The sequence below is a fragment of the Colius striatus genome, chromosome 10, assembly GCF_028858725.1.
Source record: "Colius striatus isolate bColStr4 chromosome 10, bColStr4.1.hap1, whole genome shotgun sequence".
Lineage (NCBI taxonomy): Eukaryota > Metazoa > Chordata > Aves > Coliiformes > Coliidae > Colius > Colius striatus.
The window spans coordinates 4,168,109-4,192,371 of NC_084768.1; the positions used below are offsets into that span (position 1 = coordinate 4,168,109).

General features: G+C 46.8%; 2 protein-coding genes across 4 annotated transcripts; one reads left to right on the forward strand and one right to left on the reverse strand.

Annotated features, from left to right (window-relative positions):
* Window positions 1-238: 238 nt before the first annotated feature.
* LOC104559285 (methylcrotonoyl-CoA carboxylase beta chain, mitochondrial-like) lies at window positions 239-22,593 on the forward strand. 3 transcript variants are annotated; one of them, XM_062003590.1, is made up of 14 exons: window positions 239-276; window positions 1,282-1,605; window positions 3,759-3,955; window positions 5,042-5,220; window positions 6,716-6,796; window positions 7,234-7,412; window positions 8,453-8,645; window positions 9,314-9,405; window positions 10,298-10,454; window positions 11,733-11,855; window positions 12,452-12,600; window positions 13,074-13,155; window positions 14,434-14,550; window positions 22,351-22,593. In XM_062003590.1, exons 2-13 carry the CDS (start codon window positions 1,283-1,285, stop codon window positions 14,515-14,517), a joined length of 1,839 nt encoding a protein of 612 aa, XP_061859574.1. In that variant the 5' UTR covers window positions 239-276; window position 1,282; the 3' UTR covers window positions 14,518-14,550; window positions 22,351-22,593. The 3 variants fall into 3 exon arrangements, with proteins under 3 accessions (XP_061859574.1, XP_061859576.1, XP_061859573.1); XM_062003592.1 differs by lacking the exon at window positions 22,351-22,593 and having other exon boundaries at window positions 1,282-1,409; window positions 1,533-1,605; window positions 14,434-14,553; XM_062003589.1 differs by lacking the exon at window positions 22,351-22,593 and having other exon boundaries at window positions 14,434-14,553.
* RPE65 (retinoid isomerohydrolase RPE65) lies at window positions 15,459-22,592 on the reverse strand. The gene is made up of 14 exons (XM_062003593.1): window positions 22,582-22,592; window positions 22,095-22,177; window positions 21,583-21,733; window positions 21,111-21,218; window positions 20,883-21,024; window positions 20,090-20,237; window positions 19,726-19,807; window positions 18,374-18,506; window positions 18,117-18,256; window positions 17,347-17,476; window positions 17,023-17,137; window positions 16,828-16,922; window positions 16,608-16,719; window positions 15,459-15,610 (listed from the first exon to the last, which is right to left on the reverse strand). The coding sequence occupies exons 1-14, from the start codon at window positions 22,590-22,592 to the stop codon at window positions 15,459-15,461; spliced, it is 1,602 nt and encodes a 533-aa protein (XP_061859577.1).
* Window positions 22,594-24,263: the final 1,670 nt, after the last annotated feature.

Here is a 24,263-nt window from a genome sequence, read left to right on the forward strand (position 1 = left end):
AGCGAGATCGGGGGACCCGGGTGGTCAGGGCACTGCCAACGGACAACCGGGGCGAGGGGAAGCCGAGCACGGCTGCCCGGGAAGGCCGAGGAGCAGGCCCCTGGCAGTATAACCCCACTCACAGTGCGCGAAGCCCGGGGCCCGGCCCGGCGGCAAGGCTCCGCTGGCCCGCCCAGCACCCGGCGCAGAGGACACCCGGGGGCGGGCCGCCGTGTGGGCTGCGGAGCCGCCCCGAGAGGCGGGCCCGGCTTGGACGGCTCAGCGGCGGTGGCCCGAGTAAGGGTTGGCGGGGCCGCGGGATGGGCCGTGGGGGAGATGGGGAGGCGCGGGGCGGGAGGGGAGGCCGCGGCGGGGCGCAGGCCGAGAAGCCCCACTGCAGGATCCGCGACTCCACGCTTCGTGCCCCCGGGCACGGGCGCTGAGGAGCCACCAGGCCCCGCCTCCCCTCCGCCGCGCCCCGGAGGCCCCGGCTAGGCCCGCTCGTCCCCGCTGGCTCCAGGGGCTGCCCTCTCCGGGAAGCGCGCCCGCTGCAAGGCTTGAACCGGGGCTGTTCCCTCACGACCCCGGGCTGAGGCGTGGTGGGCGGGAAGTGGGGCTGTTCCCTCACGACCCTGGGCTGAGGCGCGATGCCCGGGAACAGGGGCCGTTCCCTCACGACCCCGGGCTGAGACGTGGGTGGGCGACAAGAGGGAACGTTCCCTCAGTCCTCAGTTTGAGGCGCAGTGGGCGGGAACGGGCTGTTCCCTCACAACGGAACCTGAAGCCCGATGGGCGGTAGCGGGGTGTTCCCTCACGACCCCGACCTGAGACGTGGGGTGGGCGGGAAGCGGGGCCGTTCCCTCACAATCCCGACCTGAGAGTGATGGGCAGGAACCGGGGCTGTTCCCTCACGACCTCAGCCTGAGGCGCAATGGGCGGGAAGTGGGGCTGTTCCCTCACGGCCTCAGCCTGGGGCGCAATGGGCGGGAAGTAGGGCTGTTCCCTCACGGCCCTGACGTGACGCGCTGCAAGGCTTGAACCGGGACTGTTCCCTCACGACCCCCGGGGCTGAGGCGCGATGGGCGGGAAGTAGGGCTGTTCCCTCACGGCCTCAGCCTGAGGCGCAATGGGCGGGAAGTGGGGCTCTTCCCTCACGACCCCGACCTGTGGCGCGATGTGGGTGAGAAATGGGGCTGTTGTCTCTCAACCTCAGTCTGAGATGTGCTGCCGACCGTGACCCCTCAACTGAGGGACTCAGAAGTCTTAATTTTTGGCAATAAATGCCGTGTCTTCTCCCCTCAGGATGATGTGGAACACTGTCACTTTGTGCTCCCTTGGCAGACTGCCCCACAGTGCCACAGCTCTGCTGCTCCCAAGGTTACAAACCTTCAGTCGAGTGCTTGAAAGAAAGTATAAGGACTTGTATCACGGTAAAGAGCCAGCACACGCGCTGCAGAATCAGGGCTTTAGAAGGACAGGCAACATACATCCCTGCCGTTTAGTAAGTAAGAAACCAAAATACAGACGGTATGCAAAAACTTACCCTGTTTTAGATGGAGATATCCCATCTGTGTATCGACATGTGTTTGAAGAAAATTTAAGGAACAGTGAGGCTCTTATTAAAAGGTAATAACCGTTTTTGTGGTGTTTTGAAAATGTTGCTACTTGTGAGATGATGTGAGAGTTACTTATAGACTCTTTTAGTAGCTTTTGACATATAATGAATGGTAATTAAAAAGCTCAGATGTTAAAAAAAAATGTTTTTTGTCTGACCGTTTTGAGGCTTGAACTAGTTTGGCTGCTGCTTTCTCAAGCAGCTTCTCTACAGAGGAAATTTTACAAGGGTAAGCACTTAAAAATGTCATCCTCCCCAAAAAGGTGACTAAATGTTGACTGAAATGCCTACACCTAGGTGCAGACGGTATTTGAAATAGTTCCATGTGACATTATTTTGCATATGTTGCCAAGAAGTATTTTTTTCTGGACACAAAATGTGTTTTGTGTTTGATTTTGAATGCAAAGACATAAACGGTGACTCACATTTACAGATTCCCCCAATAGAATAGTTGACAGACATTGCAATTAATCACGATTCAAAGAAAGCAGGAAAATGGATTTTGTGTGTTTATCCTTAAGGATCAGAGGGTAAAAATTCTAATGCCTTTGTTCAGAGGAGTGATATGTGTGCTGGACGCAAAGCTATGGAAAACACACTGTGCCCTCCTGTGGTGGCATGTACGGTGGTGTTAAAAATCCGTAGCTTTTTTTCTGCTGAGGTTTTTCAATCTCTACGGTCTGCAGGAAACCACAATAAAGTAATGGAGTCACATTATCTGATAGCGTGTAAGCAGTTATGCCAAAGAGTTTTTTTAGTTAAAGATGATCCATCTTGGTGCAAAGTGTTTTATCTAAAATAAATGAAGAATGTGGTTTGTTTATCACCAAAATTATTCAAGACACCACATTTGTTTACAGTTTATTCAACTCGTTATCTGTATTTGATGCTGTCCTGACAGTAACATTTGGTGATCACTTCCTGTAATGGGTCTGGGATGGTAGTGATTTTCCACAGCAGCTCTTGCAGTGCTGTGCTTACTGTTGGTATCAATATTATGACTACTGCTCACACAGCATCAGGGCTGTCCCTCCAGCGTTCCTTCCCCTACCTTCACCAATAGGTGTGGGTGGGCACAATCTTGGGAGGGACCACAGCCAGAACAGCTGACCCAGGCTGACCAAGGAGATATTCCATACCATATGACGTCAGCTCAGTAATATAAACTGGGGGAGAGGAGCAGGAAGGGGAGGCAAGATTCATTTCTGGCCTTCCCAAAGCAACCGCTACGCGTACTGAAGCCCTGCTTCTTGGGAGGTGGCCGGACATCGCTGCTGATGGGAAGTAGAGAGGAACAGCTTTATCTGCTTCTGCTTTGCTTCCCGCGCGCGTGGCTTTGTTGTTTCTTTATTAAACTGCTTTTATCTCAACCCACGAGACTCCCATCTTATTTTCTCCCCTTCCCTGGCTTGCTGAGGAGGTGGGTGATAGAGCAGTGTGATGGGCACCTGGCATCCAGCCAGGGTCAAACTACCACACTTCCTCTCTGTGTGATTGTAGTGACACTGCAGTATTCACTACATTTAAAGCATATCTTCCTTGCTGTAGAGTATCCTTTAGGCCTGTCAGAAAACCATGTTGAAGGGAACTGAAGGGGGAAGCCCTGGACTGGTTTCTTCCCAAGAGTAATTGGAACACAGTAAATGTCCATGCTGAATTGGGATTGGCAAATTACGATAGCTTTGCTTAAGTTTATGGGCTAATGTTGTAGGGCAGTACCTCTCAAAGTCAGCATTGGTCAGTGATCAGCCCCTCCCTGTACTCCGCTCATGGGCTTGCTGGCAGGGATCAAGTATGATCATAGTTTGTGAAATACTGTGTGTTGGGTATATATGGGCAACACCTGGAGGAGGATGAGGATTTGATAACGTCTACTAGCCGTGAACATAAACTACAGAGAGAATGTTTGTATTATTTCACTCTTTTTTTTGTCTTTATCAGGCAATTTTATTGAATAACAAAAGTAAAATGCTTGCTTGAAATAATGTACCTTTGCTTTTTATTAAACTGTGTAGGAAATAATAATCTGAATCTGTGAATTTGTCTTCTCATACCATGTGCATGACAGCTGTGCAGTACATTTATGTACTATGTTCAGTCTGCTGATGGGCAACTTGTAAGTAAAGATGGTTTTCATTAATTGAACCCTGGTTTTTTAAATCAGATACTCAGAACTGCTAGAGACAGTCAGTAAAGGAGGGGGAGAAAATGCCATCTTGCGTCATACTCAGAGAAACAAGAAGCTGTTTGTTCGTGATCGCCTGAAGTTGCTCCTTGATGATGAGCCTTTCCTCGAGCTGTCCCCGCTGGCAGGCCTCAGTATGCCGTACGGTGACGTCCCTGCTGCCGGCTGCCTCACGGGTAACAGCTGCCAAAGCTCATGTTAAATAGAATGGGAGAGTGTTCATGGGTTTTAAATTGTTTGTGTCTTTAACTGTGATTCATGTTAGATCTAAAGATGAGTCTGGGTCGAGAGAATTGTTTTGAGCAGCCCATGTTGGAGATGCAGCCTGGAACCAACATGGTACTTAGTATGATTTGGGAGCTGCTGTTTGGGTGCAGTGATAAGCAAGTGATTGTGGGCAGTGTACATTGGTTGCGTTCTGTGTGTGCTGCACACCTTCCCAGTGCATTCAGCCTTGCTTGCTGAAGGTAAGGTGTTTGCTCTTACTGGGAAATGGAAAAGGGTGCATGTAATCAGTTTCATGGAATATTTTAGTGTCTTAAAAATGTGCTTTCCTAGGAAAGGTGAAGCTCAGCTCTATCCAGTAGCAGCTCCTAACATGGAAGAGATCAGCCACTGCTGCATCATTCTTCTGCAGTTTTTGCTGGGGAATCTGGGGGAAAGCTTGAAAGTTATTTCATTTCTTCTAGATTTAGAGATTTATTCTAGTGATCAGTTACTGTGTCTCAGAAAAAATTAGGATGATGTGTCAGATAAGCTGTTGTCTGTTTAAAGGAAAGAGGATTAAGTTACTGTGAGACAGAGGAGCTGTGACATTTATTTTGTAGTATTTTTCAAATTACAGACAAATCTTTTCATTGCATCTTGAAGAGCAGTTCCAGTTCAAAAAATAACTAGAAGAATAGAGTACAAAACTCTGTGTTTTGTCAGAGATTGTTACATTTGTCAGTTTTGTATAGGTAACCTTCAGTTGCCTTCCATGATACCTCAGGAGCTGGAAGTCAAACTATGTGTTTTTTTCTCTTATGTTGTCACCAGGAGTAAGTAAGTTTATTTCAGGGTCTGTCTTCTGTCATTTAGTTTGGTTTTTTTTAAGTGTAATTGGCTTTCAGCTTGTTATTCTAGAGAATAACAAATGGGGTATTTGCAACTTGATTTGCAGCTTTTAAATATAATATTCTGTAAGGAACATCCAATTTGCCCTCCTTGTTTTGTCTATGGTATTTCAGAGTCCCAGTAAGTACCTGTGGTACCTCTTACAGGAATTGGCAAAATCTGTGGGGTCTGGTGTGTCTTCATAGCAAATGATGCAACTGTAAAAGGAGGAACTATTTATCCAATTGGAGTGAAGAAACAGTTAAGAGCTCAAGAAATAGCCATGCAGAACAGGCTACTCTCTGTGTACCTTGTTGACAGTGGGGGAGCATTCCTACCACTGCAGGTAATATTGGAACCACTTCATGGTAGAAAATACCTGTGTTTGCCTTAATCATACTTTTTTTTAAGAATAAACCTCAGATTTATGTTGTGTTTTCTTGATTAGCTGACTTTTCATGGCCTGATATATTTTAAATTGTGTTCTCTCCACAAATCAGGGTCCAGGAGATTATCTGAAGATTTGTAACAGTGGTGATCACTTAGGCTAATCTTGCCTCTGATCAAAGAAACTTGAATATCAATGAGGGAACAAAGTGCTCACATTCCTCAGTGTTCTTGATGTCATTAATAAATCAGTACCTTGTTTGAGGTTTCGGTTTTCATCTTCAGAATATATAAAATGGCTGTGTTTCAGTGTGATGTTTGTGCTTGTAATGCAGTAGCCTCTGTGGCCTTCAAAAATGTATTTCTGCATCAAGAAGAGTGTGGCCAGCAGGTCAAGGGAGGTTCTTCTCCCTCTGTACTCTGCCCTGGTGAGGCCTCATCTGGAGTCCTGTGTCCAGTTCTGGGCTCCTCAGCTCAAGAGGGACAGAGAATTGATGGAGAGAGGCCAGCACAGGGCCACCAAGATGATCAGGGGACTGGAACATCTTTCATATGAGGAAAGGCTGCGGGACCTGGGGCTGTTTAGTCTGGAGAAGAGGAGACTGAGGGGGGATCTTATTAACATTTATAAATATCTAAAGGGTGGGTGTCAGGAGGTTGGGACATCCCTTTTTTCTATAGTAGCCAGCAACAGGACAAGGGGTGATGGGATGAAGCTGGAACACAAAAAGTTCCACTTAAATCTAAGAAGAAACTGTTTGAGTGTTTCAGTGAGGGAGCCCTGGCACAGGCTGCCCAGAGGGGTTGTGGAGGCTCCTTCCTTGGAGGTCTTCAAGACCCTTCTGGACATGTTCCTGTGTGACCTGATCTAGGTGACCCTGCTTCTGCAGGGGGGTTGGACTGGATGATCTCTAAAGGTCCCTTCCAACCCCTACCATTCTGTGATGCTATGATTTTTTAAAATTCTTACTGTAAAAGGGCAGTGCACATGTTACTTTCCAATGTTCAGAGATGATATGATCACACAGGCTGTTGTTATTCTCTCTCTAGGATGAAAGCAAACACATAGAAAAAGTTTTTACCTTACTTGAGGGGCTGTATCAAAAGTAAACAGGCAAACAGTGTTAATGTCATTTTTCAAACAAAGTATGAACATGAGCTTCCCCTGCTCCATGCTTACAGTCTTGGATTGTGTAGAAGAAATTGATTTCACAAAGAAGTATGAAATGTACCTCTGCTTTTGAAACACATTGGTATTTCAGGGCAATTGCACTGTGTGAAAGGGGAACAGATACTGTCGCAAATGCTGTATGAGAAAGTTTTAGGTATGATTGTTGGTGGTGACCTTACCAGAGTTGGTTACAGCGTGTGTGTGAATCTGAATCGTCTGAGTGAAGAGGAAGCATTGGCTTTTGTAGCTGACACTAAAACCGTCTTTTTCTCTGTCCCGTCAGTCAGAGCTGTTTCCTGACAAGTCACACGGTGGCAGAGTTTTCTACAATGAAGCAATAATGTCTGCTATGAGAATCCCACAGGTACAGTGTCCTCTGGAGCACAAGCCAGTGCAGTGTCTGTGATCAATAGAGTTCTGAAAAGAGTTTTATTCTAATACAGATTCTAGGAACAATTCTCAAACATGCAGAAACAAATTCCTAATGCTCACCTTGTACATTTTTGGGGAAGGGATGCAAACAGTATCTCACCTAACAGAGTGCTTCATCCTTAAGGATCTTCTGAGTATTTACTGAGTGATTGTGGTGGAAAAGCATCGAATCACTAGGTTATTTCAGAGTAAACGTTGAACTCTCTTAAAACCAGTGTTGTTTTTCATGCTGATGTTTAGATCTCTAGTTCATTGTTCCCCAAGCTGCAATATAGTCTCTTGAATGCTTCTGAAATAAAAGTAATGGGTTTGCCTTTCTGGTCTTCTCTCCCCAGCATCTTGATTTGGTTTGGTTTGTGGGTCCTTCAGGTGGCTGTGGTGTGTGGCTCCTGTGTAGCTGGAGGTGCCTATATCCCAACCATGGCAGAAGAAGCTGTCATTATCGATAAGATCGGTACGCTGTTCCTTGCTGGCCCACCTCTGGTAAAAGCTGCTACAGGAGAATATGTCACTCCCGAGGACTTGGGAGGAGCCCAACTTCACTCCAAGTAGGTGAAATGATTCTCAAAACATAGCAGAGAAGTCATCATACTAGAGAAACTATCGTTTTATCTTAAATTCCTCTGACAGGACATGTGTGGTCTTCAAAGACTGAAAAACATGTACTCAAAAAACCCAGCAGAAATGATACATGAATTATTATAGAGGTTGGTGGTATTCAGTTATAGTTGGTGGTATTCAGTTATATACGTGGGAGTATTGTGGGACTAGATATAACTCTTTGAAATGAAAAAAGTAACATGGCATTGTAATTTCAGCTTTACCACTGTCCACGGGAACTTTCCACTTCCACTGTGCATATATATATACACATACACACACTCTGATAGAATTCTGACACAAGTGCAGAGGCCAGGAGCAGGACCAAAAGTAGAACCTGTTATTACAGTTTGCTTTCCTTCTCAGGTAACAGGGCTTGTTTTTTTGTTAATCAGCCAAATGGGAGTAAAATTAAGTGATGTTATGAGGTGATGCAGGGACTGGGCAAATCTGGATTTGGTTCCCTGTTTTCCCACATATTTTCTGAACAACTTCAGGCAAGTGAGTTTGTGTGTGCCTCAGAGGGACCAGCTATAGAAAAGGGATAATATCATGCCTTTTCATAAGGAAACATTATCAGGATATATACATTGAAAAACCCATTTGTGAGCATCTGAATGATCATGGCAAAAATGTGTAAGAACCTCTTTTGTCTTTCTAAAACTAATGAGTATTTTTTAAAGTCCGTTTTCCCTTTATTATAGTGTTTGCAACATCATCATCATGGAGATAAATTCAAAGGTCTTTAATATAGGTAAACACAAAAGTCACAGGGAAGAACTTCTTGCTGTGAAATTGTTTTGGGGTTGGATTGAACAGAAATTCTGCTGACTTAACTGCTTTCAACTCATTAGAATAAAATCACACAATGTTTTGAGGGAGTTTGGAGAGTCACAATATGGGTTGGAGTTTTTCCGTCTGTTTGGTTCTTCGATCAGCATTCAGATCTCGGTAATTCAATACTAATTAATGCTGCTCTCTCTCCTAGAGTCAGTGGATGTAGTGACCATTTTGCAGCTTCAGAAAAGGAAGCCTATGAGTGTATTCGAAATGTTATCTCTACACTGAATTATGATCCACTGCTGGAGGAGATCACAGAACATGACAGTCCTCTGTATCATTCTGATGAGCTCTTGGGACTGGCACCACAAGATTATAGGTGCACTCTTCCTGTAAAACTGGTAAGGTGACCAGTATGGGATGCCTTCATCCCTAGTCTGCTCTGTCTGCTAGCTCCAGATTAACAGGCAACAGGCTGTTCTCTCTTGGAGAATCCTGAAGTACCCGAGATATTCTGTATTGTTACCTAATCAGTTGCCAAACTGTCTTGAGTCTGCAACAAAGCAGAATGGCAACAAATCTGTGGAATTATAGGAAATATTTAAGCTGAAAACCTGCTAGAGATAAGATAATGCCATGTTTCAGCAGCTGATCCCCATCTGTTTCAAGGCACTGGTCAAGGTGCTGTCATGTCAGTGTGTCTTGTACTGTGTTGACTGCCTTGAGAATGTGAACCTCTAGTGCTGCTGAGGGTTTCTCATGCACACAAACTGTAACTGCACACACTGGGTTTTTTATAACATCTTTCTGTATGTAAACAACTGTGCTTTTTAACACTGAAATAATTTTGGAGTTGAACTTTGGGTCAATATATGTGGTTGGTAATGAAATGCAAACACAAGTTTGGTGTTTTGTGCATATCGAGTGTTTGGTGGAGTGTCAGACAGAAAAGGGCCTCTGTGCTCATTTAGGTTGACCTTGCATAATGCAGGGCTCCTACTATTTGAACAGAGCAGAACTATCCTATTTTCACTTAAAAATCTGTAGTGAAGACTATGTTTCTTTGCAGATTCTAAGCCGTCTGATGGATGGAAGCAGATTCCAGGAATTCAAGGCTAATTATGGAACCACATTAGTAACAGGATTTGGCCACGTGGAAGGGTAAAGCTACAGCATTTCACTATCAAAGTGTATGGACATATTTGCCTAGATAGTTTTCATATCATTGGGTTTTACAGTATTCCAAGAGCAATGTTTATGAAGATCTGAGGCAGTCAATAGTTAGCAATAAAGTAATTGTAGAAAGCCTGATCTTCTGTCTCTGGTCTCTGAATTCACCAGCTCTCAGGCCAGTAGCAGAGTGATTACAAATGAATGGTTTTCATGGCTTTGTTCACAAAAGCTACTAGCCAGACAGATGGAACATTGAAGAAGTCTCAACATATTCCTTAAGAAATAGAAAACAGAATCTTTAAGTGTTTCTTCCCAAATGGAGTTGCAAGCTATCATCCTTTCTCCCATGTAATGGAGATGGGACAACACCCATACAATAAACCCTTGTCTAATTCAGATCAGGCTGTATTGTTAAGACTTCCATGAAGCGTACAATGTCCTAGTCAAACTGTATTAGGGGAAAAAAAGGTAGTAAAATATATTTTAGGATGAAAGTAAACACTTTTCAGATTGACTGTTGTGTTGTATGTTATAGAAATTGGAGAGAGCCCAGAGTTCTGGTACCCTGTATGTTGTCTTGCAGTGTAAACTCTGACAGGTCATCTCTAGCTTTACCTGCCTTCTGGGCATTGATCTGTGTTAGTGCTTCCATGCTTTACAGATCAGGAGTGCTGTAAGACTTCTCCTTTGTTAGATGTGGGAGGGCTCCTTGAATGAGATGACACATGTATGTTGATCTTTCTACATTCTGAATTTCTGTAAAGGGCAGATCTCTGTGTGTAAGGATATTGTATGTTTCTGTCCTTCAGAATGTTATGAGCCACAGCTTCATCGTTTCTAGGGTTCAAAAGTGAAAATGTTCCCGTGTCTTGTTGTGTAGGCACCTGGTGGGGATAGTGGCTAACAACGGGGAGCTGTCTCACCATGCTTGCCTCAAGGGCAGCCACTTCGTGCAGCTCTGCAGCCAGCGGAGCATTCCCATCCTCTTCTTCCAAAACACTGCTCCGCATACAGCAGCGCCAACAAGCGTCTCGCAGGTAATCGCTTCGCTGTACTCTGTCACTTTGAGTTCTCCTTACTTCAGGCAGTTCCTAGTTCTTGTTGTGTTTAAGGGGCTCTTTTTGGAAAAATATTGTTAGGGATGTTTTTTTTTTTTAACCATCAAACTTCTGAATGACTTTGCTCTTAAATCTTTCCATTGCCATCCTTACTTATTCTAATCTGAAGGAGGTCTGTGTGCTTATCTGAAGTGAATGGTGCTGACCTGCTGTTGTGGGAGAAGAGATCATACAGAATTGTAAAGAAATATTTTAGAAAGTGGTTTGGTGGGAGTGGAAGGAATCTAGAATAAAGACTTTGTTGACATCATCATGAACGACCTGGATGAGGGGACAGAGTGTACCCTCAGCAAGTTCCCTGCTGGCACCAAACAGGGAGCACTGGCTGATTCCCCAGAGGCTGTGCTGCCATTCAGTGGGATCTCAACCGCCTGGAGAGTTGGGCAGAGAGGAACCTCCTGAGGTTCAACACGACAAGTGCAGAGTCCTGCAGCTGGGAAGGAACAACCCCCTGCACCAGGACAGGCTGGGGGTGACCTGCTGGAGAGCAGCTCTGCAGAGAGAGACCTGGGAGTGCTGGTTGATAATAAGCTGAATATGAGCCAGCAACGTGCCCTCGTGGCCATGAAGGCCAATGGCATCCTGGGGGCATCAAGAAGAGTGTGGGCAGCAGTTCAAGGGAGGTTCTTCTCCCCCTCTACTCTGCCCTGGTGAGGCCTCATCTGGGGTCCTGTGTCCAGTTCTGGGCTCCTCAGCTCAAGAGGGACAGGGAACTGCTGGAGAGAGTCCAGCACAGGGCCACCAAGATGATCAGGGGACTGGAGCATCTTTCATATGAGGAAAGGCTGCGGGACCTGGGGCTGTTTAGTCTGGAGGAGACTGAGGGGGAATCTTATGAACATTTACAAATATCTAAAGGGTGGGTGTCAGGAGGTTGGGACATCCCTCTTTTCTATAGTAGCCAGCAACAGGACAAGGGGTGATGGGATGAAGCTGGAACACAGAAAGTTCCACTTAAATATACGAAAAAACTGTTTGAGTGTTTCAGTGAGGGAGCCCTGGCACAGGCTGCCCAGAGGGGCTGTGGAGGCTCCTTCCTTGGAGGGCTTCAAGACCCACCTGGACATGTTCCTGTGTGATCTGATCTAGGTGACCCTGCTTCTGCAGGGGGGTTGGACTGGATGATCTCTAAAAGTCCCTTCCAACCCTACCATTCTATGATTCTATGATCTCAAATGTTTATTTTTTCGCTTTCAGGCAGAGGCTCAATCCCACAGGTTGAAAGCCCAGGCCTCCATGATGGCTGCTGTCGCTTGTGCCACTGTTCCCAAAATAACACTTGTAATTGGCGGCTGTTACGGGAGCGACAGCTACGTGATGGTATGGGTGACACACAGCCTACAGGCTTGGTTATGGGTTATTCTGCACTATACCAACATCTCACAGCACTACATTTTTAAAACACAGTCATCTGTTGTTACAGACATTTATCTCCATCCGTTATTTTCACTACTTTTATGTTAAGAAATGTGTCACAAGACGGGACTAGTGAAAATTTGGCCTGCAGCTAACAACCTAGAGACAGATTATCTGAAAGTGTCCCTTCTGGAGAACCAACCCTGCCTTTTTCTGAGCACATGCTTTTAGTGATCAAGGAGCACCTCTCTTTTACTTGTTCTGCCACGTGTGCTGTTCATGCTGCTCAGAAGTACGATAGGGCTCTTTGCTCAGAATTAAGTGTGAAAGGGCTTGGGGGAAAAATGAACTAATAAAATATCAGTGCTGAAGGCTGGGGGGTTATGGTTGCTGCCAGAGGATATCTGTACTGGTACAGGAACTGTAGTGGTAAAGGAGCTGTACCATTTGTGCTTTACAAATTAAACTGTATTCCATTCTGCCTTCAACTTGATTGTGTCATCCTGCAGCCATGTTTTGGGCATTAATTGAAAAGTTTGTTCTGTGCACTTTTTTTGTAGTGTGGGAGGTCGTTCAGTCCAAACTTTCTGTTCCTATGGCCTAATGCAAGAGTTGCTCTTGTGGATTCAAGACATTTCTCCACAGTCCCACAAGCTGGAGACAGTGACTATACAGGAAATGAATCAGAGCTGAAACGTCTGAAGGAAAAGTAAGGACATGAAAGATAAACCCTTGCACTTACACTGGGATTTAATTAGTTAAATTACCTACTTTTGCTCATCTTACAGATCAACACATCCCCAAAGAATAAAGCAAACCCGAATCTACTGAAAAATGTTCTAAATTTCCATGTAATTTTATGCCTGCTTCTCAAGGAAACACAAATGTTTGACTTAACCCCTTTCCTCATCTCCCCAAACCATACAACCCCAAATCAGGATATTGTGCTGTACATTCCACACTGGTGCCCATCTGATTGAGGAAGGTGGTCTGTACTGCAGGGTGATCAGTTCTGTTCTGTGTTACCTGCTGGATTCTGATTAATTTTAAGAGTAGCACTGCACATTCACTTCAGATTGAAGGATGTGCATTTTTCATCACTGATTTTGTTTCACTGTCTTGATGCTTTTTATTATACTCTTTTTGTGCTTTTAAGCTTGTTTAATATTCCATCTTCTCCAGGCTAGAGGAAGAAAGCAGTGCATTTTACTCCTCTGCCAGACTCTGGGATGATGGTGTAATTCTTCCTCAAAATACTAGGAAGGTAGGATATTTTCCTTCTAATACCTTTTATTTTGGGATCTCAAAAGGATCTTGCAGTGAATGTGTGAGCCTTGGACTTTCTCAAGGGCAGCAGCATACTGATTCCTAAAGCCAGCTCTCCCACTTTGCACTCTATTTTCTGTGAAGTTCAGCTTTCTAGTTCTCATCTTTTCTCTTCCCCATTAGTCCATCCAGAAAGTTTCTGTTGATTGGTTTTGTGACTTTCTCTTCCTGCTTGTATCTTGCTGCTTATATTTGGGAATTTCCCTCCCCTCCTTTTTTTTATTTATTTGAAGTTGTCAGACATCCACCCTATTAGATTATTTCTGAAAACAGCTGCCTTTGTTCTGTTTAGCAATACCTAAAATGTTCTTTGCACTTCTGAAGCTTGTTTACTTGGAGATCACAAATACAGCTTGTTATGTATTAATCCTCTAAATATGGTACATATTTATGGTCCTACATGGATATGTTCTATGTAGTTTATGGGAACCTTGATAATGGGAGAGCACCGAGAAGTAGTTTCCAGTGTTAGAGCCCCAGACGACCTCCTCTGTAAGAGCTACCTGTGACAGTTGAAATGAATCATGTTTCCTCTCGGCCAGTTTTCACCAGCACACCATGATTCATGTTTGCAGGTGTAGCTGTTTATGCCAATACTGTTTTGCTACTTTATCCTACTCCTTGCTAACAGATGGAATTTATGTTTAGCTTTGTCTGAATCCTTCATGTGCTTTCTTTTAGATAGGCCTTTAAAAGACAATGTGCACTCCAGTAGCAGTGGAATATGGAGAATTATCTTGTTTTTAAAGACCAAAACCAGTTCTGTACTTTCAATCCCTGTTGTCACAAGACACCAAGAAAGATGACTTCCTAGAAAAAGAATGATGTGAAAGAGCAGGACGTTCTGCTAATTTTTGACATGCGATGGGGAGTCTTAGGAGCATAGCTACAAACTAACAGAAATGGATTATTACTTAATACATTTTGGTTGGAGCTTTACAGTAACATAGCTTCCCAGTGTTCCAAAAGTAATTCTCCTGTCACCACAGTGTGACTTTAAAATGGTTTAGTTGTGCCTGTGTGTAGTGCATAAACTTTGGGATCCTGAGGATGCTGCTTTGGTTAGATTTCCTCTGCGCCCTATGTGGCAGCCAACAACCACTCATTCTGCACGGTAAAGAACAAGTGCATTACTACAGGAGTGCATGACTACTAACTTTTACTAATGTTTTGTTTCAGAGGCTAATTACTTACACTGTTTTTTGGTTTTCATTAGGTAATTGCACAGTGCTTAGAGATTATAGAACAGCAGAAGTACCAGACGGTGTCTCCGTGTCAGTCTCCCGTGATGAGGATGTAACTGCACTGTTCTCCAATCACCAGCCCGTTGAAGGTAGCACCATCTACTTGAAATTTCAATGTAAAAGGTTTTCTAATTCTTTGATACCATTAATAAAAGTGTTAAAGCATTGCAGACAAACAAGAGTCCTGGATTTTAAGTCTGTTAGCAGTAAGTTTGTGTTTTGAACCACAGCCTCTTACAACATTAGTTGAAAATTTATTTTGAGAAAAGGAAGGATTAGGCTGGGAGCCAAGAGCACTCCAAGGAAGCAAATTCATCCCAAGCAGTAACAGTGGCTTGATTTTTTTCATATTTGTGTTTTACTATGAAATCCAGAACTCAAGAAACTGCACTTTGACAAAAGGAATGGGAAAGAAAAAACACCTAAGCTAGTGTGTACAGTTTTGAGCCCTAGTAAAGGACAGAATGCTGCCTGCCACACTGCCTTGGGCCTGCTGGTTCAGCTTTCCAAAGCAGATGTGGGAAGGCTCCCCTCAGATTGCACTGAGCATACTAAAGGAGTCAGCAGGAGGGGATTTAAATCTGTAATACTTCAGTATAGGCTAAAAATTACCTTTTCTCAAAGCACAGAGGCTGTTCTACATCACGTTTCCATGTGTACAGGTGTTGTATTTGCACTGTGCTGTTTCATGCATCTTCCACTCTGCTGCAGCTGCAAAGTTTCATTTTGTCAACCCACCCCCTCCCCAGCTTGTGTTGTTACAACTGCGGAGTTCATAGCACTGGGCATCTGGAAATTGTTCCAAAGGCTCTACTTGAAATTACTTGGGTAAATAATTTGAAGAATCATCAACAAAACAGAAATGCTCAATCTTAATCCAGTAGCCACACAAATCAGACGTGCTGCTGAGGGAGTTGAGGTGGCTGCGGTGCTCATGAACGGTGTGTGCGCCTTTCTGGAGCCGGGGGAAGGCCAAGGCACGTGCTGCAGGCAGCTGTCACGCTCGTTTGAAGAGCCCGTGGAAGGTCACGGGGATGTTCACCTCCACTTCAGCCCTGGCCACCTCGCTCATGTCTTTGGCGTTGAGGATCAGGAGGTAGGCAGGCTTCGGCCCCACGCCAGGGCTGATCACGATGCTCAGCACAACCCCTGGTAGGCCAGAAAAGCAAACAGCCTGTTTACCTACATGCTGTTACTATTGCATGAGTATCAGCTCTGAAGTTGACAAGGGAGCTTATCTGTTAGTACTTTGGGTCCTTGCTGTCACTGGCTTGCTGTGGCACAGCACCTCCTATAGAATTCCTTTTTCAAAGGGTGAGAAACGTTTTTGTTCTGGAAAGGAGTGCTGAAAAGCTATTGCAGGGTCTGATGACAAACCATTTACTGGAATAAATACCCTTCCTGTCCATTAACCTTTTCAAAATCATGAAGTAGTTTCTAAGTTATAATTCTGCTTCTGAGGTTGGGCGTGACAAGATACTACTTTGTGGATCCTGGCATCCCCGTGTGGAATGGATGGGCCATCCTAGGTTGTTGCCTCCTCTGTGTGCTCAGCCACAGCAGGAGGACATGGGAACAACCACACACCACAGTCTGTGATGGCAGCAGGCACAGCCTTGGGGAAGGTGACAGAACTGCGAGCATGAAGCCTGCTGTTAACTCATCTTTCGGAGTGCAACTGCAGGGGATTAAGCCTCAGAAGTGGAAGACAATTACAAGTATTCCTAAAATGCACATTGTTGACTTCAGTTAAGGAAATACTCTAAGGATAAGCACCTTCCTGAACTGGGAACAGATAGTATGAAATCTTGCTCTGAAATATTTTGGCTGTGAAATATGAAACTCTCAGTATAAACCAGTGAGCATCAAGCTCTGAAATTCAGCAGAGGCAAGACTTCTCCCAGCTTCACATAGTCCTGTTTGGAGATGAGGAACTAAGTGGACACCTTATCAGGCTGAGTGCTGCCACTCACCTTGGAAGCTTCCTTGGAGGCTTCCCACCAGTGTTAGAAGACAGCACATGTTTCTGGGAGCTGCCCAAGGCCCTCTCCCACTTGCCTCTGGCTCAGGGGTGGCACCAGCCCTGTTGCCAGCAGACACAGGGTGCCACACTGCCCCCCACTGACCCAAACCAAACCCCTGTTACCGTCATCTTCCTCCAGAGCATCCGGGTGGGAAACGAAGATCGGCTCCGATGGGTACGAATCCGGCTCCTGCCACACCCAGGTCTCCTTCGTTTTAACATTCAGCTTGCAGAGCTAAAGGTGGGAGAAAAACCCAAAACCTCACATCTCAGAAATGCTCTTTCTTGTCCTGAAACTGAAAGCTGATCGAAAAGACGTGCCTCAGCCACTATTGATAGTTACCCTGTCTGGGACAAAGTGATTCAGCCCCAGCCCATACGTATACGTGTAAGGCTTCCCACAGTATTTCTTGTAATTGATCTGTGGGAATTCAAAGGCTACAATAAAAAAAAATACATATGTGTGAGGATTAGTGGGAGGAGGAGCACAGGCAGCACTCAGGGTGCTGCTGGCCGAGCTTTGGGGTGGGCAGCGTACCGTGGCGTGGCCCCGAGAAAATAACTTCTGGCTCCAGCCAGACGGTCTCATCGCTGCGCAGGGTTGCTGTTGCAGTTGTGTAGGGCAAGGTGACCAAGTTCTTGCCTGTGTCAGCCTGGGACAGAGAAAACTACTGAAGAGACGTGGAGAAACACGTTTCCTAGGGTGTTTGCACAGATCTGTTGCAAACTGCATTGAACAGCGAAGGCAGCGATGTGCAGCAGAGCCTCATCGAGCTGCAGAATGTCACTGTGCTCCAGGACAGCTGCTGCTTCCATTTTCTTAGCAACAGTGCAGGAGGAGTGGCTGTTGCCAGACGGGTACCTTGTCGATGTTCAGGGGCAGCACGTATCTGCGGGCTTCGGGCTGTGGGGCCTTCTCAGCCTGGCGCTTCACTTCATCCCAGTTGGCTCGCAAGTTGGCTAAGTAGAGGTAATTGTAAACAAACTCGAACCTGCAGAACAGTGGCATTGTGGACAGAAGCAAAGATGGCATTTGCAAATGGAGAAGAGTCAAGTACAGATGGTTTTTTTCCTAAAATCCAATGGAATAAGATGAGTCTCAGTTGCAGTCTCTGGCAGAAGTGACCTCTGTGCTCATCACATCCCCTGCGAGGAAGACCCAGTCCCTGCCCGTGCTCAGCCCAGGGCCCTGCAGCAGCGGCCAGACTGAGCTCAGCACAGGGGCCACACAGCCCCTGCAGTTTCAGTGCTGCATTTCTCTGTGTATGCAAAAGGCAGCATCCAAACCTCAACCAGATCCTGCTCGTTGCAGCCCCGGGAGCCAGAGTAGCATCAGCCCTTCAGCAGTCACTAACATTTATTAAAGGCAAATTAAGGATAAAATGATTATTTTTCTTGAGAAATGAGTTTCACACAGGCCCTCTGCCCCTCTGGGTATGTCTGTGTATTTCCAGGTGTGAATATTTAGATGAGTGGGAGGGAGTTGTTGTTGGTTCCAGAGGCGATTCCCACAGGGAAGGGACGGGCATGTCTGGTGCCAGGTCTCTGCTGGCCCCGACCAGCTTGTGCAGGGGAGGCACAGTGCTGCAGGGAACCTTGGGTGCCTCTGGGCTCAGCCCTGCTGCGACTCACCCCTTCCAGGTGCAGAGGTCGACGATCAGAAACCCATTATCTTCATAGGTGTTAATGTGATGGAAGAGGTTGAAAGCTGAGGTGCGATATTTAATGTTGAGGAGCCTGCCTTTCTTTTTCTCTGCCACGTGAAGCCAGACCTGCAAAGCAAGCAGCAGCTGGATGTAGGCTCAGAGAGGGTGAAGCAAATATGGTGGACCTCCCAGGCCAGAGCTGGCTGCCTGGGACAGCCCAGCTGGGTACAACCTGCTGCTTACCCCCATGGTTTCGTTGGACTCAAAGCAGTCCATGTAGTTGGCTCCCCAGAGGCTCCAGGAGGAGAGGAACTTGAGGAGGTTGATTTTCACTGGTGTTTCAACAAACACTATATGGTTTGAGGTCAACCCAAAGCTGTTTGGAAACGTACAAGGAGCACATCAAGCTCACTGAAATTACTTTGGACAAAATCAGCAAGTTCACTGATGACACCAAACTGGGAGCACTGGCTGCTTCCCCAGAGGCTGTGCTGCCATTCAGCAGGATCTCGAGAGTTGGGCAGAGAGGAACCTCATGAGGTTCAACAAAAACAAGGGCAGAGTCCTGCATCTGGGAAGGATCAACCCCCTGCACCAGGACAGGATGGATTTTGAACTGCTGAAGAGCAGCTCTGCAGAGAGAGACCTGGGAGTCCTGGTTGATAATAAGCTAAATATGAGCCAGCAATGTGCCCTCGTGGCCAAGAAGCCAATGGCAGCCTGAGATGCATCAAGAAGAGTGTGGCCAGCAGGTCGAGGGAGATTCTTCTCCCCCTCTACTCTGCCCTGCTGAGGCCTCATCTGGAGTCCTGTGTCCAGTTCTGGACTCCTCAGCTCAAGAGGGACAGGGAATTGATGGAGAGAGTCCAGCACAGGGCCACCAAGATGATCAGGGCACTGGAACATCTTTCATACGAGGAAAGGCTGCGGGAACTGGGGCTGTTTAGTCTGGAGAAGAGGAGACTGAGGGGGGATCTTATGAACATTTACAAATATCTAAAGGGTGGGTGTCAGGAGGTTGGGGCAGCACTTTTTTTCTATAGTAGCTTGCAACAGGACAAGGGGTGATGGGATGAAGCTGGAACACAAAAAGTTCCACTTAAATATAAGAAGAAACTGTTTCAGTGTTTCAGTGAGGGAGCCCTGGCACAGGCTGCCCAGAGGGGTTGTGGAGTCTCCTTCCTTGGAGGGCTTCAAGACCCTTCTGGACATGTTCCTGTGTGACCTGATCTAGGTGACCCTGCTTCTGCAGGGGGGTTGGACTGGATGATCTCTAAAGGTCCCTTCCAACCCCTACCATTCTGTGATTCTATGAAAACCCATGTAGTAGTTCATCTTAAGCACTGGATTTAGCGTGCAGATCACTGCTTAAAGTGACAGCAGGATAAACATCCTGCTTTTGGGAAATGACCTAAATTTAGTTGCTGGTTACAGGTGAACAGGTGCCCTGCGTGCTGCAGGCGTGCTGCAGCTGGTGTGCTCAGGCAGCCCAAGGGGCCGCTGAGTCCACAGGCACCGCGTGGAGCGGCCGCCTCAGCGCAGGGCCACGGCGCGCACGGAGCCGGCTCTTTCCAGCCCAGCCCACGCCGCGTTACCTGTGAACGTAAGAGGGCTTGAACCTGTCGCTGCAGGGGAACTGCACCACCACCTCCGACTTGTTTATCGGGTCTTCCTTGTCTGGAAGAGGACAGTTGCAGGGTTACGGAGGGCTTCACCCACACTTGGCCCCTACTAAGTGTTTACTCAGCAAGTTTTGCCTTTAACACAAAGGAAGTTCATGGTTTAGAAACACATTGGAGCGTTTTAAATGTAACGTTTCTGTTACTTAAAAAGCAAATAAAATCTAAAGAAGATAAAAGCCCCAGAGTAACTCGATGAAAAGAGTCATTTGGAGGATAAAACCCCCCTGATGTGTAGGGGAAGATTTTGTCAGCTGGCTCAGCGCTGGGATTCACTGACCTGCCTGAAGCGGAGGGATCCGAATGATGTTGTAGGCGAGGGAAAAGTTCTTTCCAAAGCAGTTGCCGATGTTGTAAACTGTGCCGTCGTTCTCGATGTGGGGGTGCGCCGTTGCCCCGTTGACAGAGACGTACTTACAGAGATCTACCTGAAGAGCAAAGTGGAAAAAGTCAGGAGATTCCTGGTGGGAGATGGGAATTCAGCATCTCTGCAAGGCTCCACAGGGCAATACGCCCTCGCTTCAGAGCTGGGAAGTTCTCTAGGCTCAAATCACCGTCGTCAGCGGTGAGGAGAAGAGCAGCAATGCCAAGTAATTCTGGACACTCAGGCAAGCTGACATGGCTACAGGGAGAGGTTTGAGATCCTGGGGACCAAAAGGAAAGGCCCCTCAAGCTGGACATTGGTAATGCAGCAAAGGAAGGTGGCAAAACACGTATTGTGTGTCATGTGGCGCTGCAGGGTGAACGTGGCTCGGCTCCGGTGTGAGTCGAGGCAGTTACAGTCTCCTTTGGCCAGGCTACAGTCTAGCCCCAGTTTGCCAGCCTCAACCCAAGCATGAGGATTCAGCCCATCGACCCCCATCACCTCCTCATTAAAAATTACTCTGAGCAGCAGCAGTGGGTTCATTTACAAGCTCATTCTGACTCTCATTAACCCTCACAGCTGGCTTCATTTCTGGGTCATCTCCCTGACAAACCTCTCAACTCTTGCTGAGTTGCAAGAGGCTCTTGTTAAACTTTTCCATTTTAGTTTTACTCCTCCACATGGTTAGAAGGACAGTACAGACACCCACCTGCTTAATTGTCTCTAAGGTATCTGGGTTAATTCTGGTTATAAAGTTGGTCTCAGTACAGGCATAGAAATCTTCGCCGATGGGGTAGACATTAACGAGGGCGTTGTCAGTGACCTCCACACCTTTGAAGTATGAGAAAAACCTGAGCAGAGAACATTGACAGGCGGTCAGAGGCTTCTTGGAAGTGCTGTAGGACACAGCTGCCATGCCCACACGACCTGGAGGTACCTGGAAAAGATGTTCTTGCACGGGTCTGGGTATGCGTAGGTGCCAAATTCTGTTATCACGATCCTTTTCTCAGTCATTGCTCTCACGTAAGCGTCAGTCCGGACGAACCTGGGGAGAGCAAGAAGGCACAGGGCAGGTGTCACCATGAAAAAGCAACAGGTTGTGTGATGGGAATATGGATATTCTTGCTATGAGCCTCACAAGACCTCCAAAAGCTGATTAATCCTGTCACTGCAGCTGCATCTAGCCCTCCCTGCCCTCCTTTTCCAGATGTTTTGCAATCTGTACAAAAAGTTGCATTTCTGTTAATGATGAGGATGTTTCAGTTATTTTTGTCTGGTTTGAGGCTGTTAGACTGTTAGACTTCTTCCAGTAACCTGCAGGTGCTGGGCAGCAGAACTCGGCCCCAGCAGTCACAGTTGAGCAAAGGAATGCATCATTAGTTTGTTTTTCTTGTCAAATTGCCCCGTACCGTCGGTGGTAGGTGACGTGTCCCTCCTTGAAGTCAAACTTGTGGAGGAGTGCCTGGCCATCAAAGAGGTGGTAGAAGGGCTCTGCTCCCACCTCAAACAAGCCAGGCCCACATCTCAGGAGGCTCCCTCGCAGCCAGGTGGGAATCCTGCCTGCAGAAGAGGCAGCATTGGGACGTGCACAGCCCATGGCAAATCAGAACAAGTGATTTTTATCGACAAAAAGAACAATACTTCAAGCTACATAAAAAAAAATACTGTTAAACCTGTTTTTTAAACATGCACAAAGCTCTTTAACCTGTGCTCTTCACCTACACACCAACTGTAGAGCAAGACATTCAGTACTGAAATGGCTAAAGATCTCCCACCCAATCTGTCCGTCCTCTGTCCCAAAATATGCCAGTCCTGTTACGTCCTTTACCTCCAGCCCTTATAAAGCCTCTGAGTGCTCTGGTGGCCCACGAGTTCCTGAGACCAAAGCAGGGCAGGAGGAGATGAGGGAGCTCACACCAACCTGTGACGTGAGCGGTCACTGGAGAGGACAGCTCCTCCACAGTCTCAAAGAGCTTCTTGTAGCCTCCAGCGGGATGTTCAACTCTGAAAGGTCCAGCAGACCTGGGGTTAGCCTGGCTTGGGAGTCATCAGGAGGCAAAATCCCAAACTTGTATCTCCCAGGTCTCGGCTAAGCATTTTTTGTCTCCTTTTTTTCCCTTTGAGCAACGTGTTTGAATGCATAACTGAGAATTGTTTGCCAATTTTATCTACTGCAGAGCCCATGAAGACTCACCAAGCACAGGCTGTGACAGTCCTTCCCCTCTGAAGTATGGACCAGCCCGGTACCAGGAGGCGAGCCTGTCCCCCCAGACCAGAATCACACCTTGGCGTGGGATGTAGCAGCACGGACACCCTCACACAGAGCCCCACTGCCTCCTGCTGGCCCCCAGGCAATGCTGCGCCACCACGACTGTCTCCTATAGAGAGAAGCCCGCCGGGATACTCACTGGCTGTACATTTTCTCCCCGATGAAGGACCTGAGCCTGCGGCGAGCGCGCAGGGCGAGAGCCGAGCGCTGGGTATTTATGTGGCACGGAGCCGTGCCGAGGGGAGCCCCGCGCCCGAAACCGCCCCCGCCAACCCAGGAACAGAGGCAGCTTTCAGCACCAAAATCCTCCCCGGGCTTTGAGAGGTTTTGTTTTGCTGTTTGCACAAAAAAGGGCTTTGAGTGCTTTTCTGAGACCTAAATTGTTCCCAAGCAGAAGTGATTACAAAGAAAAGAACCCAGAAAGGAGTGAAGCAGAGCGTGCTGGAGTCACACCAGGCGCTTGGCGAGGCCACTCGGCTCTTCACTCTGCCCCACGCCACAGGGACACCCTCCTGGCTTCCAGACCGAGGGCAGGAAGAAATTGCTCCTTCCTCTCAAAGCAAAGCCCTCTCAATCCCATGTAACAGAGCACCCCGTGCCCCCTGCCCACCTGCAGACAGGATCAGCACTTCAGCTAGGAGTGACTGGATGTTAGAGACACCGAGAGAGAAGATGCTGGTGTCAAATATGATCGTGTCACAGCTGCCACCTGCTTTTCCTCTGTCCCAGGCTTCTGTGGAGGCCTGCCTCTGCCTGCTTCAGCACACTGGTACAACAAGACTCAAGCACTGCCCATCAGCCAGGAGAGCATCAGCCAGCACCATCAACCATTGAGTGAGTGAAAGGTTGGCTTCTTTCTGTGTGCTTTTTGTTGTTTCCTCTGTACAAGATGAGGTGTTTCCTTTTGGACTGAGGGTTCATTTAAGGCTTCTAACTGGAAAACAAGATTCTGAGTTGAGCCTTCATGAGCTCTTTGACTGAGGCTTCTCTTTAACCCTTCATATTACTCAACCGTAGTTACATGGTAATTCATCTGTGCAAGCATCCTAGCAATAAATACATGGAATATAAACAAGTTCAATCTGAAGACCTCTTAGCAGTGCAAATAACATGGAGATTTTAACCTTGGGTTAATTAACATGGGGTTAATTACATGGGTTAATTAACCTTGGGACAAGGACATGAAACAGTGTCCTAATCATTGATGTCAGGAAATCCCCACTGTTGCTGGAGGGAGTCTGCTGCCCAGAAGCCCACACCAGAAGGGAGGAGCCAGAGCAGCTGCTCAGGTACCTTTGATCTTGATGCTTTAGACTGGTTTGGAGTGATAAAATTCAGAAACTACTCTGCTATCAGATTTTGTGCTGCAGAGCTTGGAGGTGTTCAAGACCCAACCTGGCTCTGAACAATCCAATATAGTTAGACTCATTTTAAACAGGGCTTGAGCTAAATCAGACTAAATATAAGGACATTTTTTATGATGAGCACAGGCTGCTCAGAGAGGCTGTGGCTGCCCCGTCCCTGGAAGTGTCCAAGGGCAGGTTGGATGGGGCTTGGAGCAGCCTGGGCTGGTAGGTGTCCCTGCCCATGGCAGGGGGTTGGAATGAGATGGTCACTTAAGGTTCCAGCCAACCCCAACCTTTCTAGGATTCTATGATAATTGGCCTCTGAAGGTGTCTTCCTGTGGTTTTCAATCTTTACCCCCTCCCCATAAAGTATTCATTCTGCCACTTCTGCCTGCTGCCCACATGCAGTTAAATTTGGAGGACTCAGTTGCATCACCACTCAGTGCTGAGATGAGCCATTCACGTAAACTCCCGC

Bases quoted from the DNA above. Each gene is read 5' to 3' on its own strand.
- RPE65 (XM_062003593.1), bottom strand. The intron at 20,238-20,882 runs GTGGGTGTCTGT...TTTGCTCTTCAG, and splicing joins CCTTAGAGACAATTAAGCAG to GTAGATCTCTGTAAGTACGT. The intron at 16,720-16,827 runs GTAACTATCAAT...TCCCACCTTTAG, and splicing joins ATCACTTTGTCCCAGACAGG to CTCTGCAAGCTGAATGTTAA.
- LOC104559285 (XM_062003590.1), top strand. From the start codon at position 1,283: ATGATGTGGAACACTGTCACTTTGTGCTCCCTTGGCAGACTGCCCCAC. The intron at 5,221-6,715 runs GTAATATTGGAA...CTGTCCCGTCAG, and splicing joins GAGCATTCCTACCACTGCAG to TCAGAGCTGTTTCCTGACAA. The intron at 12,601-13,073 runs GTAAGGACATGA...CATCTTCTCCAG, and splicing joins CTGAAACGTCTGAAGGAAAA to GCTAGAGGAAGAAAGCAGTG.